Raw genomic sequence first — 16,793 nt, forward strand, 5'->3', positions numbered from 1 at the left:
TATAGCAAAACACAAATATTTTAACAAAAATTAAGGCACGCTGTTTCAGAATAAGCGTATCTTTAGGAAGCAGTTAATTATCCCAGCAACTGCACACTTTTGTCTGCAAAATTCTGATACTGGGGGGGCGAGGGAAGGGAGAGGGGGGATATTGGGTCACCACATACTGCTCCAATTTGCCACACTGTACACCCAGAGAAACACCACATACGTCATTGCATTTAACTGAAATAAGATCTTTGCAACAGGTCAGAAAGGGGGGACCCAATCCCCAAACAAAGCATTATCTTGTATCCCTCACCTGCAGGAAAGAAAAGGAAGCACCAACAAAAACAATACAGCACTAAGAAAAATCATCGAAGTGACACATTTTACTTCTTGCTGTCCAACGACTGCCACATCCACAACAGCATTCTGCGCTCACGTATGGAGCTTAAAGGTTGTTTCTTCACTTTACGTGGTGCCACACAAAACAACACACCAAAACAAACAAGGCAACAAAGGAGAAAAAGGTACAGCAGGAGCAGAAGAGAGCAAATGGAAGAGCAGACAGGTAAGAACAAGAGTGAGCAGCCAGGAAGGAGAGCCTGAACGAGAGAGAACACTGCAAAGAGAGATTCAAGGGGACAGGTGGCATGATGTGAAATGAGTCATTTCTCCCTCTTACACAAGCAGCTCATTTTTTATTTTTATATTTTGTTAATTAAAGTTGAAAGACAACCATGGCACACTCAAAGCTGTCAGAAGTAAAGATGGATTGATTTCAGTACTATAACTATTCATTAAGCCTTTCAGTGTCACTAGGAAATCGAAACTTGCAAACTACTGTGACAAACACACCAGAAAGCTCTGGCTGATAGCTATTATGAGCAGCCAGTTTTGGAGATGAAGCCAGAATAAAGTACATTTTTGCCACTGTGACAGCGGCAACTAGAAAACCAAATTAAGATGACTCCAATCTTGAAACATCAGGAGCCTCTGAGTCAGAACAACAGACACCGGCCCCAAAGAAGCCCTTGTAGTCATGTAGAAGCACCTCGCAGTCACATAAGGCAACGATGAACAGAGAGCAAGTAAGGGCGAGGAGCTTAGTCATCTGAACATGCACACAGATGTTCAAACGCACACACCTTCTGGGCACAAAGAGCTGTGATATCAAAAAAGAAAAAAAAAAAAAGAAAAAGGAGGACTTACCAGATTTGGAATACAGCACTAGTACGTTATTCCGTGTCCTGAGAAGCTTCTTAAAATCCTTGTGGTCACTTATTTTTTCTATGAGTGGAGACACCTTCAACGAGTACACAAACGCCGGCAAGAATGCCTACAGAAACACAAAGCCAGAAACGTGAGTAACAGCTTCCATGCCGAGAAATAAAATACAAACTGCTTTTGAACTTGCCTTGACCCTTTTCCATAATCTTGAGATATGTAGCCTTAAACAGACTATCACAACGATTTGATCGGCAAAAGCCAAAAAAAAGCCATACACATGACTTATTGAAACTGGACCAATACCACCCCCAGCAAGCATCCTTAAGTGGAAAGATGAGATATGCACATCAAGAAATATGCGTTTAGTTAAGAAGCCACCCCCGTTAAAAGTTTGTTCCCTAGTCAGATAATCCGATAAAAATTCTTATGTAAATTTAATATACTGTAACAAGAGAAGCAGCAAATACCACTTCAAGAGCACTCTTGTCCCTAGATCTCGGAACATGCTGCAAACTCAATCAAGTACTCCGACATCCCAAAGAAGACAGTGAGAGCCACGAAGTTAAAATAAATAACCCACTCTGACACAGAGAAGATGAAGGAAATGCAAACAGAACTTGCAAGTAACCCAGCATCTGCATTACGGCACTAACCACAACCCTCTCCCACCCACCCTTCCAAAGTGGAACAGGGCTTATGTTTCCCACTGGCCATACCGTACCGCACACGCGCCAGTGCCTTTGCCACAAGATCAAGTTTGGCTTCCATTGGCCACGTGGAAGGCACAGCATTTAATCTCTCTGCACCTCAGTTCCGTATCTATGCAAATAAATGTTTTTTTTGTTGCATCTTTTGGTCTATTTAAATCACGACTTTCTTTTACCCTACAATAAAGTAAAACTGCTATCAAAATATGACCATGACCTCGGCTGGGGCCTCTATTGCTCATTTGTACTGCAATAATCTTCAATAATAACAATAATAATAATCTTATCCATCAGGCTGTGCTACCTCCCTTCTGCACTGTACTGAATTCATACTAATGGAATGATTATGGGAAGCTTAGGTGGAGAAATTATCTAGTTTACATTCACCTTACAGTAAAACCTTAACACTTAATTGCTTGGCTAAAAGCTTTAGCTCATTTGCCTAACACACACAAGAGGTTCAGTGTTTTCTTAATTACAGAACTAATTTTGATCATATCTCACTCCAACTGGGCTGGAAAATGCGTCCAGGATGGATGTGAAGAAGTAAGAGGCTGTTCTTCTTGCATCCCGTGTATTACAGATTGCAGCATTCAAAACAAGGCACTAAGCCAATCAAAGTCAGAACACGCAGCCCCAGGCACTATGCTTCATTACAAATTTAGCTATTTGCAAACACCACGTCACTGAGGCACAGAAACAAAACCTGCACCTATGAAACATACTTTATAAGTGCCAGGAATTTTTACATGTGAAAAGAGGAGGGGGAGTTTTGGGACACATGAGGTAGAAGGAAGATGATGAGCTGAAACGAGGGTCATCCTCAAAACCCCAGGAATTTGAAGTTCCTAGAAGATACACCTATAACATAAAACACAACAGCACGACAGGCTGCACAGGCTTAGAGCGAACAAGTTATCCCACTCCGCAGGCAGGATTCCCACCACAGAGCCCTGCTGACCAGATGGTCTAACTGCGAGAAGGGAAAAAGCACATTTGCAAGTCAGCCCCTACCTTCAGCGCAAACGTCCTTGATGCTTTAATTCGACCGACAGACTCGCAGTCTTCTACATCCAGATGTCCAGAGCTCAGCCTTCCTACTTCAGGCTGATATATGTGAATCATTTGTCTATTTTCTGACATAAATACATGGTATTGCCAATCAAAGTAGACAAATAATAGTTGTGCTAAGTGAGGTGACACAGACATGCAAATTCCTGCTCAAAACTCATCACAATCAGAGGCTGCACAGGAGTGGTTAATCTAACATTGACTTATGAGCAGATCTCTTTAATCCGAAGGTTTTTTTTAAAAAAAAAAAAAAACTTTTCCCTTCACCTCAATTTTTTGTAACTATCCAAGTGTCTTAAAGCTTTACTTATGCCTTGAGTTACAGAAGAGTAAAATTAAACTTTACTGAAACTCAGGCTGAACACAGAGCTAAAAGGTGAAACTACAGGTTGCTTCTTTGGTTTAGAAAACTGGACTCAATTAAGGATATTCTAGTCTATGAACTCACTGCCAAAAAGAAATAATTGGACTAAAAAAGCCACAAAGGCCACTTTCAATGTGACACCAAATGGTATTATGAACTTTGTTTAAAGCACCCGTACAGTTGTACCGATAGTTCGGAAATACACGTATTTCATGTGTTTTCCAGATGGAAAGGCTATTTTGCCAATTTCAGTGAATTTATTTTTTTTTTTTCCCCTTATAATGGCAGAGCTATAAACCTCTTGAAAAATTGGATCCTGGAAACAGTGACAGCTTTAACTACTGCCTTGTCAGCGTTGCCACTAACAGAAAACTCGCTGCGCTGGTAGAACAGCAGGCACTTGGAGGGAAAAGCACGTCGCATTGCATACAGCAACTGCTACTTTGCCTGATTCCTCCCCAGGTATCAAATCAATACGTGTTACTCATTTTCCTGCAGTTTTACTACAGCAGCTCTCTCCGATCCTATGGTTTATACCAAAACCCACTGGGAAAGGCACCGCACATACAAACGCGCCAATCGGCCCTGCCAAATAAATCATCATCTCCCTTTAATTAAGATTAATGTTGCAGCCTTTCCTGCTTATAAAACCCAAAAGGTCCAAGCTAAAGGCATGGAGTTGGAGAGAAACACCCTGCCTGCACATCTAAGGCAGCCGCAGCGATACGGGGAGGTTATCAGCTGAGCTGAAAAACTCACCGCCTCCCAATAAGCGTTTGCACTACACAGTGTTTGTAAACTGATAAGAATTAAGTAGTTCCATGGTCTCCAGCTTTCTCCTGCTGAAATTAACGAAGACCCTATCCAGGAATAACTGAGAGGTTGGGTTTTTGTCAAATCTCCTGAAGAACTTCTGCCTTCACTACCAGTTCTGTCGAAGGTAAGGAACGCCGAGCAGTCATTTTCACCCGATGCCAGTCCCAGCCACGCGGCTGCTGTGCTCTGCTCCAAAGCCAACGCTGCCATGACCGTGCCAGCAGCTACAGCCTCACCAGGGCTGCTACAGCCACTAGTTCCTGCAGGAGCATGAAATTAAGAGGATGCGAAAAAAGAATCCTATGGAAGCAGTTACACACTCCTCTCCTTCTTCATGGAAATCCAGGCTTATATTCCTGCACAGCCCACAGGGAAAGTGGCAGCAAAGACAAGACTCATTTGCATGTACTGTGCAATATGACTTTAATTGTGAGATATGACTCAGGTAGATATACTCCAGACATTTTGCTGAAATCTTTGCGGGAGAGCTCATCAGCCAGGCACTGCCCGATCAAGCACACTGCATCTTGTTTAAATCCAGGGCACAGGAGGAGACGAGCTCATATTAAAAAAAGAAGAGGTCAAGAAAGGTGACAGTCCCTCCTGGGCAGGAAGCCTCTTTTCATATGCGTCAGGAAGTGCTACATTCACACATATGGAACTCTATAAATAAGAAACAAGCTAAACTCTCTTGTCACTTGAGCATCCTAAAGCTTTAAAACCTATTCACAACCATCCCTGAAAAGCTAAGAAACACTCCAAACATTTTTCTCAGGAAGCTGCCTACCTTGGTACCTGTTAAAGTAAAAGGCATATTAGGACCAATACATGCAATATCCGTGCCACCCCTGCCCCGTGACAGTTATGCTGACATGAAATTGCAATAAAACTGAGGGAAGGTCTATTTTATTTCATGCTGTGTTTGCACGGTGCCCAGCACATCGGGTCCTTATCCCCACGGCTGGCTGGGTGAGCCAGCTTGGAACCAACTCGACAGTCACCCGGTGTCCTCGGATGTGGGAAACTTCGGTGGAGACCTTCAGAAAAAGACAGACTCCACGCGGCAGACTATGAAATGCAAATCTGGTAGCACTTCTAGTCTGCAGATTTTTCCCCAGCTCAAGATCTCAGTCTGAATTTATTTTTGCAGAGCTTTTTTTTTTTTTCTTTTATGGCGCAGGTCGCACATCCGTCATGTGATTGTAGTGTCTGATCTGAGATGCACGAAGGATTCTCAAGTAAAACGTAAGTGAAGCCAAACCCTCAAGACGGGCAATTCAAAACCGCTGAGAAACACCGCTATTTGAGTACAAGGTACAAAAACACATGTGCTCTAGCTCTCCCTCTGCTCTTCAAATCAAAGTATGTATTTAAATATGTAATCTCGCAAGCTAGGTGGAAGAAGTCTGATCAGTCAAGAAGGTTTAATTTTCCATTTTTCCCCCACTCTTCGGCAATTCCTTGCAGAGCTGCCAAAGATATGCAAGCGATACAGAGCAGTGAAGCACTTCACAACCCCACTCCCCTAGAATTGGTACCCAAGAAACATCTGAGCGTTCAGAAACCCAGAGGCAAAGAGAGTTACAGGCAAATAACTATTTGCTAATTATACTTCCAGGACTGACACTACTGAAAACTGTGGTCATCCCTCAGGCCACGTTTTCTCAAAATCATCAAGGATCTGAGAAAGCACAGTTTATTTCTCAAGTTTTTGCTCTCCTCTGAATCTCATTTCAGAAAGAAAAAAGGGAGTATCTTTCAAGCAGCCACAAAAACGTATTTTCGTATTTTACATTTATTATTCAAATTAAATGTGATAAATGCTTAACTGCTGTTCCCACAGAACCCATTTCAATTTATGAGTTGCTCCCCACAAAGGCTTCGTGACAGCATGGTTTTTTTACTAAGGATAAGGAGCATGTCTGGAGAATATTTTTTTTATTTATTTATTTTAAATTGAGGGCAATGAAAACATATGGTTTTAAAAACAAGAAAATACAAATCAAAAGTAAATAAGGAGGCACTATCAGAGGAGTAGTGTTGTACACTGGACAGAAAAACTATTTCCAGCTCAAGAGCGTGAAAAAAAATATATTTCCCCGGACACAAACTATGCATTAAAAAATATCAACGGCTATGTAGCTGAAACAGTGCTTAGGTGCCTGAATCCATATGTCAACATACAATTTTTATGCACACACTAACACTTACATGTATAATTAGGCAGACAATTTGCACACTATTCATCAAGAATAGCTGGGGCTGACACTCTAACAACGCTGATTCCAGCACAAGTGATGCAGTCATACCCTCAACCACAATTTCAAAAGCCCATTTTTCAGCAAGACATTGACTTTGATTTCTGTCTTAGCTTAACCGCCCACTGATGTCATCCTCATTTTGGGACAACAGCATTCAACCCACTGTAAATATGATCAATGAGCGACCCTGTACATATGAAACAGATTGTGTCTGACAAGGCATTTTATGGGAATCTAGCTGAAGAGCAAACCTGCCTCAAAATTCCAAGCAGGAATGGAGATGACTGAATTTAATTTCAAAATTAATTTCTGTAGGAGAGGACTTGTTCGGACTCCAAACAAGGGTCTCCTCTGCTACATTAAAATGGGGGGCAAGGGGTAGGGAACAGGCAAGAAATCCCAAGAACAAGACCGGACAAGACCTGTGGCGGAGCGTACACTTAACTTCGGAAGGTGGGCTTGAGAGAAGATCTCTGTACTGCAGTGATGGAGGTGTGTAGACCTGCAGATCAGCCGGTGGCATGGCCGGGTCCCGGCGTGCAAGCAATGTACACATACTGAAAATGCCAGGTTTAAGTCATCTCCAGGAAGCATAAGAGAGAAGCAGATCTCTTGCTCCCTTCCCCCCTATTTGTTCTTGCTTAAAAATACAAGATGTTCAAATCCAAAGCCCCGTTGTTTACAAGAATCACAGTTTGACTGCAGATGTTTTATCTTCCTTGTTCATCATACAAACCACTCTTGACCTTGTGCAATAATTGCTTGCTTTTCACTCACAAGCCCTCCCTCTGCTGCTATTTACATTCAGGGTTGTGCTGCTTTGATCACTGAGCCATTTGTAACAAATGCCTTCCAAGATGGATAGTGATAAGTAGGACAGTCCTCTGTTTTCATTCATGATTAATATCCAAAATAGCTGTAGAAACGTTTTAATCAAATCAGAGGAGGGTAGATGGGTTCTCTCTGTTACCCAAAGGTACCTCAAGGAAGCCTTCTAAGACTTCATTATTTGAATTGAGGCAGAGGAAGACAAAGGGCAGCTCTTGGGTCTCAGACTTCAGCGGTCACAACTGAAGTAGCCCCTGCAATCCCACTGGGAACACGACCTTCTTCCCAACCATGTCTGCAGGAGTTCCCCAACTGCAACCTGCTGAGGACCCCCAGCACAGAGGCTGCAGCACGTTATCTGCCACCGATCCAAAAAGCCATCTACGGGCTCAGTGGGGAGAGGTGACTCCAGCACCTACAGCAGCATGGGCTGGCCAGGTGAGGAGCGATCCAGCAGACATGCAGGAAGACCAACAACTTCTGCACTGGAACACTGACAGCATTAGAAAACCATTTTTTTGCCTGATAGGCTTACATTTGCAGACAATCCCATTGGACACTTCTTTTGTTCATTTCCCATGAGCTCCGTGGAAGAACACATCCTTACTCTGTATATAATCCAGATCAAGTAATGCCCACCTCAAGCCATTCAAGGAATAAAAAAAAACCCAAGCACTGCTGACATTTTATTTTGGTGGGTCATATCTGCAAGAGGCAAGGGTCATATCTTCTTTTGTTCATGAAGGAAGGCAAATTAAAGTCCTGACACAGAGTGTCTTGGTATTCTTTAACTTAGGCTGAAGAATGCTACAAATAAGGCATTCCATTTAACGTGGTGCTTGCTATGTTCACTTTCCAAATATAGAAGATAGCAAAAAATACCATGGAGACGTCAAGATTTGACTAGACTCTACTGTTCACATTGTTCTTAAACACCGGGGTTTAAGGAACATAAGCTACAGGCATAATAGTCTATACTAAAGGTTGTTCTTAAGGGCTCTGTGTAGCCAATTAATTGTATGGTTTTCAAATGCTTAGTGAAGGAAAACCTGTGCAACTATTTACTAATTAACAACTGACTGTAATAGGGTCAATTACTAATGCTGACAAAGAATTTTCTCCTTATTATGAATGTGAAGCTCGCTCTCTCTACAAGCCAGGCATTGGTGCAATATATATTAAACAAGCTGTTGATGAAGTAATGTTTCAGCTATCACTTCTGAATGAGCACATTTGGATGACTCCAGAAGCTCAGGGCATGAGTAAAGCATATGCCACATAATCCCCCACTAAAAACTGGGTTTTGAAGAAGTTTAAAGAAGTATCACCTGCTCAAGAAGCACGAAGGGGATGCTATAAAAAGATGACAAAACCACTATTAATGGGACTTATAAAGAAGAGAGGGTGAAAAATAACACCTGAAAATCCTCAGCACTTTATATGGCACTTGTTATCTTCAAAGTATTGCACAAATATTAACTAATTAATCCTCACATTTTTCTGCCAGGTGATCGGAGATGAAGCTTAATTTAAATAGTTGGAGTAAAATTCACAAAGAAAGGAAGCAATCTGCAAGAGGCAAAGAGGAGGCATCATCAGAGCAAGCTGGCAGGCAGCTGATCCTAGAGCAGCCCACAACCACACACTCATGGTGTGCCATCTCCCGAAAAGTGAGAAGGGGGAGAGGAAGAGTCTATTTGCAGTCACCCAGCAAACATGCTGTACGACTATAAACCCAGAGACAACAGACAAGGACATCAAGGCAGCCACATTGCTATCTATGTTCTGCAAGCACACAAATCACAGTGCCCCCCACCAATGCTACCAGCTACTCTCAGCTAGCAAAGTGCCAAAACTTAAGACCTGCTTTCCTATCACAATTTTTTGCTGTTCACAAATTTGAAATGGTGGCAGGATCAAAGTAAACCATAACTTACTTCCAAAGCAACCCCATCCACTTCAAGAAATTTAAGGCAATGCTGTTTTGTGATTCTAGTTGCAAACTGCATTGAGGTTTTTCATTCATGGGCCTCCAAACACAACTCTGAAGAAAGGCAAGTCTCAACACCTCTATTTTAGTGAAATGGAGGAACTCAAGGAACTGCATCACCAAAACGCAAAAGAAATGGCCAACAACGGAACAAGTACCTCTTCCATTACCAATTGCTCACAACATGGTGAACACATCTCCGGGCAGAAACACCACTTCCGATGACCAACACCACACTTGTGGCAACATCCCAGGCCCTCTGAAGTAAACAGGAGCTCTGGCACCAAAGCCAATGGATTCAAAACATCGCTCCAAAAGGTACAGAGCTGAGTAACAAAACCAGCCCTGAAAGCCAAGGTTTGATTTGGGAGGGACATCTGAGGACACAGAATGTAGCCCATGTCACAAATTTTACAAATCCATACTCTCAAGAGGGAACGGAGTCGAAGGGATTTACGTCTGCAACACCATCCAACTGCGGCAAAACACCTCCCAAAGCACAAACAGTAACGGGAAGGGAAGAGACACTCCCGAATTCAAGCCCAAACGCCACCACGGGAAACAGCATCCGAGCACTGCAGAGGAGAAGCGGCGCTCGCACCCTGCCTGCCAACTCACCAGAGGCAACGCCACCGCTGCCACGCTGCAGGGCTACCTGCAACACAAAGAGTGAGCCACGTCCAAGTCCTCCCCACAGGCCTGGATTCACAAGCCCGTGTCAGTGCTCACCAGTGCAGTTCCGTGACGTTACTGGGACTCAAGGAGCTGGAAGCCTGAACTGTTCCTTTCAAGCCTTTCTTTGAAGGCACCGGTTTTCAATAGCACCAGGTCAAACCGCCTGCTTCCCACTGGCTGTCAGTCAGTCAGACTCTCCTGACTCAGTTTCTCTGTCACTAAGCCAACACTCAGAAGGCAAACTGATCTTTGCCACGTTTGCCTGAGACAACAATCACCAGTGTTTGCAAAGTAAACGGATCCCAGATGCGTAATCCTGCTGGGAGCAGCGGCTGGCCTCTGCCAGGCAAAGGACAGTACACCGGAGGAAATGCAAATCCACCTTGCTATGAAACTCCTTCCCAATGCCCATAACAGTAAATTCAGTCCTTCCAGGGTGAAATATCGTCAACCACTTGACATACCAAATAGGGAACTACCTCTAAAGTCAAACCACAACTTCCTCATGACTCTACGACTCATTCAAGAAATAGAGCTCTATAGCAGGCGGAGATCACTGCAGTATCTCCCTCAGGTGTGTCACACATGCACAGTGATGCAGAAGGAACTTAACGTCTTCCATTACAAGATACTGTTTTCTTCATCCAGCTTTGTAGTCTTCCTTTCACAAATGCAGGAAGTCTTACGGAGATAAGGATTTCAATTCTCGGAAGCCACCTCCGATTTTAGGTCCTACTTTAAAAATGAGTCCTGTTTTTCAGGGGCGCTATTACATGCACGACTAGCTGCTGTCCCAGGTGCATTGCAAGCACTCAGCCCTTCCAGGGGGAGAAAAAAAAATAAATAAATAAATAAAAAAAATCACGTTTGGGAACATAAAAAAGGATGGGCTGGAAGGAAAGACAATGTTCTCATTAACCTCTGCCCTACCAAACAGCTGGCATTACCTTTGCTTTAACTTTACGCACCGAGAATGCCCCGATTTAACGGCCACACTGACTTTGCAAACATTGACTCAAGAAAAATTTAAAAGCAGGTTTTGCAATGTCACAGCTGTAGGCTAGTTTTTTAATCCTGGCGTACAGCGAGTTACATATTTCAAGATGAAAAATCGCACCTTCAAGTGCAAGATAATGCAAATTGGTAGAAATAATTTAAACTACTTGTACACAGCAAAGGGGAAAGAATTAGCTGAATCAACAGCTCAATGAAGACATCTGCTCAGCATGCAGCATCACAGAGCAAATAAAATGCTGGGGCAAATTAAGAAGGGGAAGAGAGAATAATGTGGATAAATTATAATGGCTTCATATAATTTCACTGACAACGGCAGGCCCACTCTGCTCATGCTCATCTCAAAGACACCAGCTCTGCAATACCAAAGGTCCAAAGAAGGACAACCAGAATAGTCAGGAACAATAGATTTACATGAAGAAAGATGGAGAAAAATTATCTTTTAATCTACAAAAAGAAATCACAGCAAAATACTTACATTAGCATAAAATGAATGTTACAGTAAGATAAGATCTGACAGTCACAGTGGATATAGAAGGAAATACCACAAATAACTCCACGTGTTTAGTTATTTTAAACTAAGAGAAAATTCAGTCTACTTGTAACTCCACTGTATATACTTAATCCGAGGAATACACTGCCACAAGTATCATTGAGAAAAGTACTATGCATATTAAAGATGAGCCACAGGGGAAAAAAAAGCCACACTAAGACCTCTCCAACATTTTAGAAACAGTTCAGTCTGACTTCAGTTTCACTCAAAATCAATAAATAAATTGCAGATAGCAGAGGTCTGTGTTTCTAAACCAAGCTTAGAACAAAACAAAAACCGTGCAGGATGCACAGCTTTTCTTTTCCCTACTCCTGAATGAGCTGACAGCCAGGCCCCTGCCAGGGGCAAAAGGCTACATCAGACAGGGCCGATGTTTTTTGTCCCACAACAACAATTCTAATATTAGTACAGAACAAGTGTGGGGCAATTAGCAATTCCACACTTTATTTGTATGAATTAGACGAGCACTCCTAGGTCATACATTTCCAAATAGATTTCAGATGACGCGTGCATAAAAAAAAATTAATGTAATTTTTCATTAATTATTAACTCTATTTGTCCAGGCAGAAGGAAAAATTGTAGTTCATGTCAGTAAACTAAACAAAGGAGTGCTTTAAAGCATGCCTTCGCCAGTCTTTTGAGCTATTTATGCTAAATTCTGTGGGTAAAAAAAAAAAAAAAAAAGAAAAATCAGACTTTAAAATATTTCTGTAAGTAGGAGCCTCCCCTGAGGTGAGGAGTGTTCTATTTAGCGTAATTTCAATGAAACATACCCAGGTCCTCCGGAAGGCACTGAGACGGAGAGCGGCACATCGGAGGGAGGCAGAGGCGGGGGAGGCGAGGGGTCGCCCCACGGGAGGCGAGGGGTCGCGCACAGGTGCGCAAAGCCCAGCGAGGCAGCTTGGCTGCGGCAGAGCCACCGCCGGGGGAAAACCTCTGCCGCCGCGGCACCGATTGTCACACGAAACTTAGGAACGAACGAAGCGCCCGCCGCTCCGAGCCCCCGGGGCCGGTACCGGCCGGGGGTTCCAGCCCGCAGCCCGTCGGGGAGACGCCGCCGCACACCGAGGTGGGTTTTTGAGAGGCAGGGAAGCAGGAAAGCAGCACAGGGGCCGGGGAAACAGCCGGGAGGAGAGCTGCCGTAGCCCAGCCGTGCCGGGCTACGCCGTGCCGAGCCCGGCCCGCCCGGGACGGCGGGGGCAGCCGCGGCGCCCAGCCCGAGGGGCCCCGTCCCGCTCCCAACTTTCCCCCAACTCCGCCGGCCGCGCCGAGCGCCGCCGCCCCGGCCCGGGGAAGGAGGGGGAACACCCCGCGCCCGCCCGCCCGCTCCCCGCCCCGGAGCGCGGCCGCCGCCACTCACCGCCAGGCCCAGCAGCAGCAACGGGAGCCGCCCGCGGGGCCGCGCAGCCCCCGCGCCCTGCCCCGGCACAGCCATCGCCGCCGCCGAGCCGGACCCGCTCCGGACCCGCCGCCGCCGCTGCTGCGGGCTGCTGCCACGTCTGGTGGCGCAGGCGCGCTCCGCCGCTACCGCCCGCCCGCCCCACGGCATGACGGGGCTTGTAGTCCGCCCCGGGCGCGGAGCCCATCGGGTGGGATCGGGGGGTGGGGGTGGGGGCGGCGATGCTCACCGCCTCCCCGCCCCGAGGGTGTGTGCAGCTCCCACAGCGATCCGGCGCATGGCAACAAAAAAAGCCAAATCCCAGCCGAACTACTGCCAGCAACCACAATTAAAAAGGAATCTCCATCCACTTTGTTTCAACAGAGATTAAAAAGTTCTGGCTCATCTTCTCCGATGTCCCACCGGCCTCCCCTCTAGGATTAGTTTTTTGTGCCTCTACCTCTCTCCCAGTGTGTACCTCGCTCTAGGGAGCTTTCTGGCAAATAACCTCCTTCTTGATGCTTTTTTTTTGTCAGGGTCTTTTAAAGCTTCTGCTGGTCTAGAGGGGTCTGGAGCGGAAGTCTTGTGAGGAGCGGCTGGGGGAACTGGGGTTGTTTAATCTGGAGAAAAGGAGGCTGAGGGGAGACCTTATCGCTCTCTACAACTGCCTGAAAGGAGGTTGTAGAGAGGCGGGGGTCAGTCTTTTCTCCCAAGCAACAAGCGATAGGACAGGAGGAAATGGCCTCAAGTTGTGCCAGGGGAGGTTTAGATTGGATATTAGGAAAAATTTCTACACCAAAAAGGTTACCAAACATCGGAACAGGCTGCCCGGGGAAGTGGTGGAGTCGCCATCCCTGGAGGTATTTAAAAGACAGGTAGATGTGGTCCTTAGCAACATGGTTTAGTGACGGTTTTTGTCAGTGCTAGGTTGATGCTTGAACTCGATGATCTGAAAAGTCCCCTCTAACCGAGACGATTCTATGACTCTTACATCTGGGGCAAGAGGTGAAAAAGGGAACAAAAAAAAAAGAGAAGGGGAGAGAGAGCTGAGTGGAAGAGAGGCTTAGAAACTAGGCCCAGTTCTCCTTGTAAGTTGTTCCCACTTGTTATCATTAAATCCTAGAAGAGTACCCTGCTTTATCCTCACGTGTTGGCAACGATGCCAAAGTGCAAGCAAATAAATACACTGAGCCTGACCAGGATCAATTTGTGCAGCCTCCATTATAATCACGCTATTTGAATGATTGCCGCATCCAGAGGAACAAATCGGTCTGCGCCCCGAGTTAGGGACATGCAGTGAGCCAGCTCTGCCTCGCAAGGGCATCTCAGATGTCCTGCCAGTAATCTTAAGGTCAAAGCGGGTCAGCTGCGTTATAATTGGCTTCTCACTAACAGGAGGGATCTTCACCTACCGCCCAGTGGCCGCGTGAAATTCTTCCTTGGCTCAGAAACATCAAAGGAAAATCAAAGGCATCTTTTTGAGTCTGATCCTTCCAGCTGACTGTCGCCTGAGCATTAGCCTAAGAGGCTGGCTGCAAGGGAGCAATTTGTAGATCCATACAGCTGACTGATCACTTCAAGCCCTGATCATGAAAACTGAATGCCGTTGACATTAACAAGTCCCCTGGTGGAGATGTAATTTTGCAAAGCAGAAACACACGTAGAGAAAGTTATTACTATTAACATTTACACTTTTGTGGCATCTTTTGCGGCAGAAGCAGAGCACGCTTTTCTCAGTCACAGCTGGATAACCTTTAGCAAATCATTTCACAGTGCTATGCCTCACTTCCCATTCGCAGGCGGCCTCAGTTACCCTGCCTTAAAATGGGGTTAGCAATCCCTAGCTCACTCGAAAATGCCGGTGAGTGTACACACGAGGCACAGCCCAAGAGCCATCAGAAGGAGTTTGGGATGAGGAAACACGCACAGCTGGAGAGGGACTTAGGAAAGGGAAGGAAAAGGTAGAAATCTTTTCACTCTACAGGAGAAGGACCCCAAACAAGACATCCTTTGTGTCAAATATCTGCACACCTAAAGTATATGCTGTCCGCACTGCCACTTCTCACTTGCAGTCCCTACTGACTGCACTGGGATGGATGGGTGGATGGATGGATGGATGGATGGAGGGGTACGCTGTACTAGTCACCACCACTACCAGAGCCAGCTTCCCAATCTCTAATAATCAGTCCACTGGCAAAAGGCTCCAGATCCCCAGTTGAAGCCCATTTGAAATAAGCTATCAAAACCTCCAGGAATAGGTAACCTCTTCCAGATTCTGGTCACCTTTGGATCCTCAGCCTGGAGCTGAAAGGCTTCTGCACACAACTACCCTGACTCATCCAGACCTCTAATCTCAGTTGGATATCCAAGTTCTCAAAGACTGTTTGAATCCTCCTGTGACTCTTTTGTGTAGAAAACTGTTATATCTTTTGACGCTTCACATCACAGTTACCAGTATCAGGCAATGCAAAAGTAACTTCAATGTGGTGGAATTTCTGTGCTGTGTCATCACCATGTGGGATGTGCTGCCATTGTGGTACGAAAGGATAAAATCCTGGGACATGGTTGTTTTGTACATTTTTATCATGATGGCAAGAGGAAGGAAGAAAAAAAAAAAGAGAAAAAAGAAAAAAAGAAGACAAGCTATTTCAAACTGTGCTTCTGAAAGGTTACACAAAAAATCCAGTTTGGGAAGCTGCGATTCTTATATGCAGAAGAATATAAAAAGGGTATCCATGTGGCAACTACAGCTTCTTTCTTTCAGTTCAGCTCGATAATTTGTATTGACATGACAGGCATTGCCAAAACTTAAGAGACAAGATCATTGAGCATCTGTCTTGGGTCAAAATAATATATCAAGTATCAGCTCTAGACAAGGCTTTACACAGTGGCAACTACTTAATCAATCCAGTCGTGCATTACTAATGAACTCATTACAGTTGTATCTGAGAGCACTGCTATCCAGCATCCTAAGTTTTACCCTGTATCTGGCATTAATATCACATGCCGCTTGCTTTTCTGTAATTGTAATATTTGTATATGGCACCGCAAAACACTGTGAAAGCATTCATTAATTCACCACTGAGAAGCAAGAAAGAATCACTGCCCTTGGATTATAGATCAGAAAACAGTAGCAGAGAGATTATATGATTTGCCCAAGGCCATAAAACCAGACAGTTTCAGATCATGTTCATTTCCAAAGTCTGCATTGGGTCTGCTAATCCTTACTTGTCTGTCTACATTCAAACACCTCTTTTACCAAGAATAAAATACAAAACTGGACTGACAGTATGTCTGTAAGGAATTACACCTTCCACATTTCCTATATGTTGCTGCTTTATATGACAAGCTTTATTCTTTGTTCTCTTTTTAACCTGAACAAGTCTCTGGCGGCCTCTGACAAAAGGTAAAATGAGTCACCTTTACCACAAAAAAATGACAGCAGAGCAGACAGAAAAAGATCCAAGCACTTTGCATGCTGTACTGAATCCAGGGGCAACGTGGTGTACACTGGGACCCCAAACTACATAGCATTTGCCCAAAATGAAAGCAGGATTTGCTCACTGCCTTAACTACATCAAGTTCTCCTCCTTCCTTCCAGCAACATCTCTTCCTTCTTTAGTTCAGCTTCAGCCAACTTATTTTGATCTGCAGGCCTATCTCCTATAAGTTTTGTGACATCTGTGTCATGGCACTGATTGCATCAGCTGAAGAGAGACATACGAGCTGGTTGCCGTCAACAGATTGATGGTATCATAGCCCTCGGCTCCTCATAACCTTTCCTACAGCTCTTCAGCACATGATGAAAAGGAAAAGAGACAGGACCAGCCCCTGTAGGACTTCACATGGGAGTGGCCTCAGAGAAGAGGCACAGCTGTACATCGGTTTTCTCCAGCTGACATCTGTCAGAGGGGAGAGCCTGAA

General features: G+C 44.8%; 1 protein-coding gene across 1 annotated transcript in view; it reads right to left on the bottom strand.

The window, feature by feature from the left end:
- PDIA5 (protein disulfide isomerase family A member 5) overlaps nt 1-13,040 on the bottom strand; it is a 101,809-nt gene extending 88,769 nt beyond the window's left edge. The window contains exons 1-2 of the mRNA XM_074145667.1: nt 12,852-13,040; nt 1,195-1,321 (exon numbers count right to left, since the gene is read on the bottom strand). Of these exons, the coding sequence (XP_074001768.1) occupies nt 1,195-1,321; nt 12,852-13,040 (316 nt within the window). The remainder of the gene's footprint in view (nt 1-1,194; nt 1,322-12,851) is intronic.
- Between the last annotated feature and the right edge of the window lie 3,753 nt (nt 13,041-16,793).

The sequence above is a fragment of the Numenius arquata genome, chromosome 3, assembly GCF_964106895.1.
Source record: "Numenius arquata chromosome 3, bNumArq3.hap1.1, whole genome shotgun sequence".
Taxonomy (NCBI): domain Eukaryota; kingdom Metazoa; phylum Chordata; class Aves; order Charadriiformes; family Scolopacidae; genus Numenius; species Numenius arquata.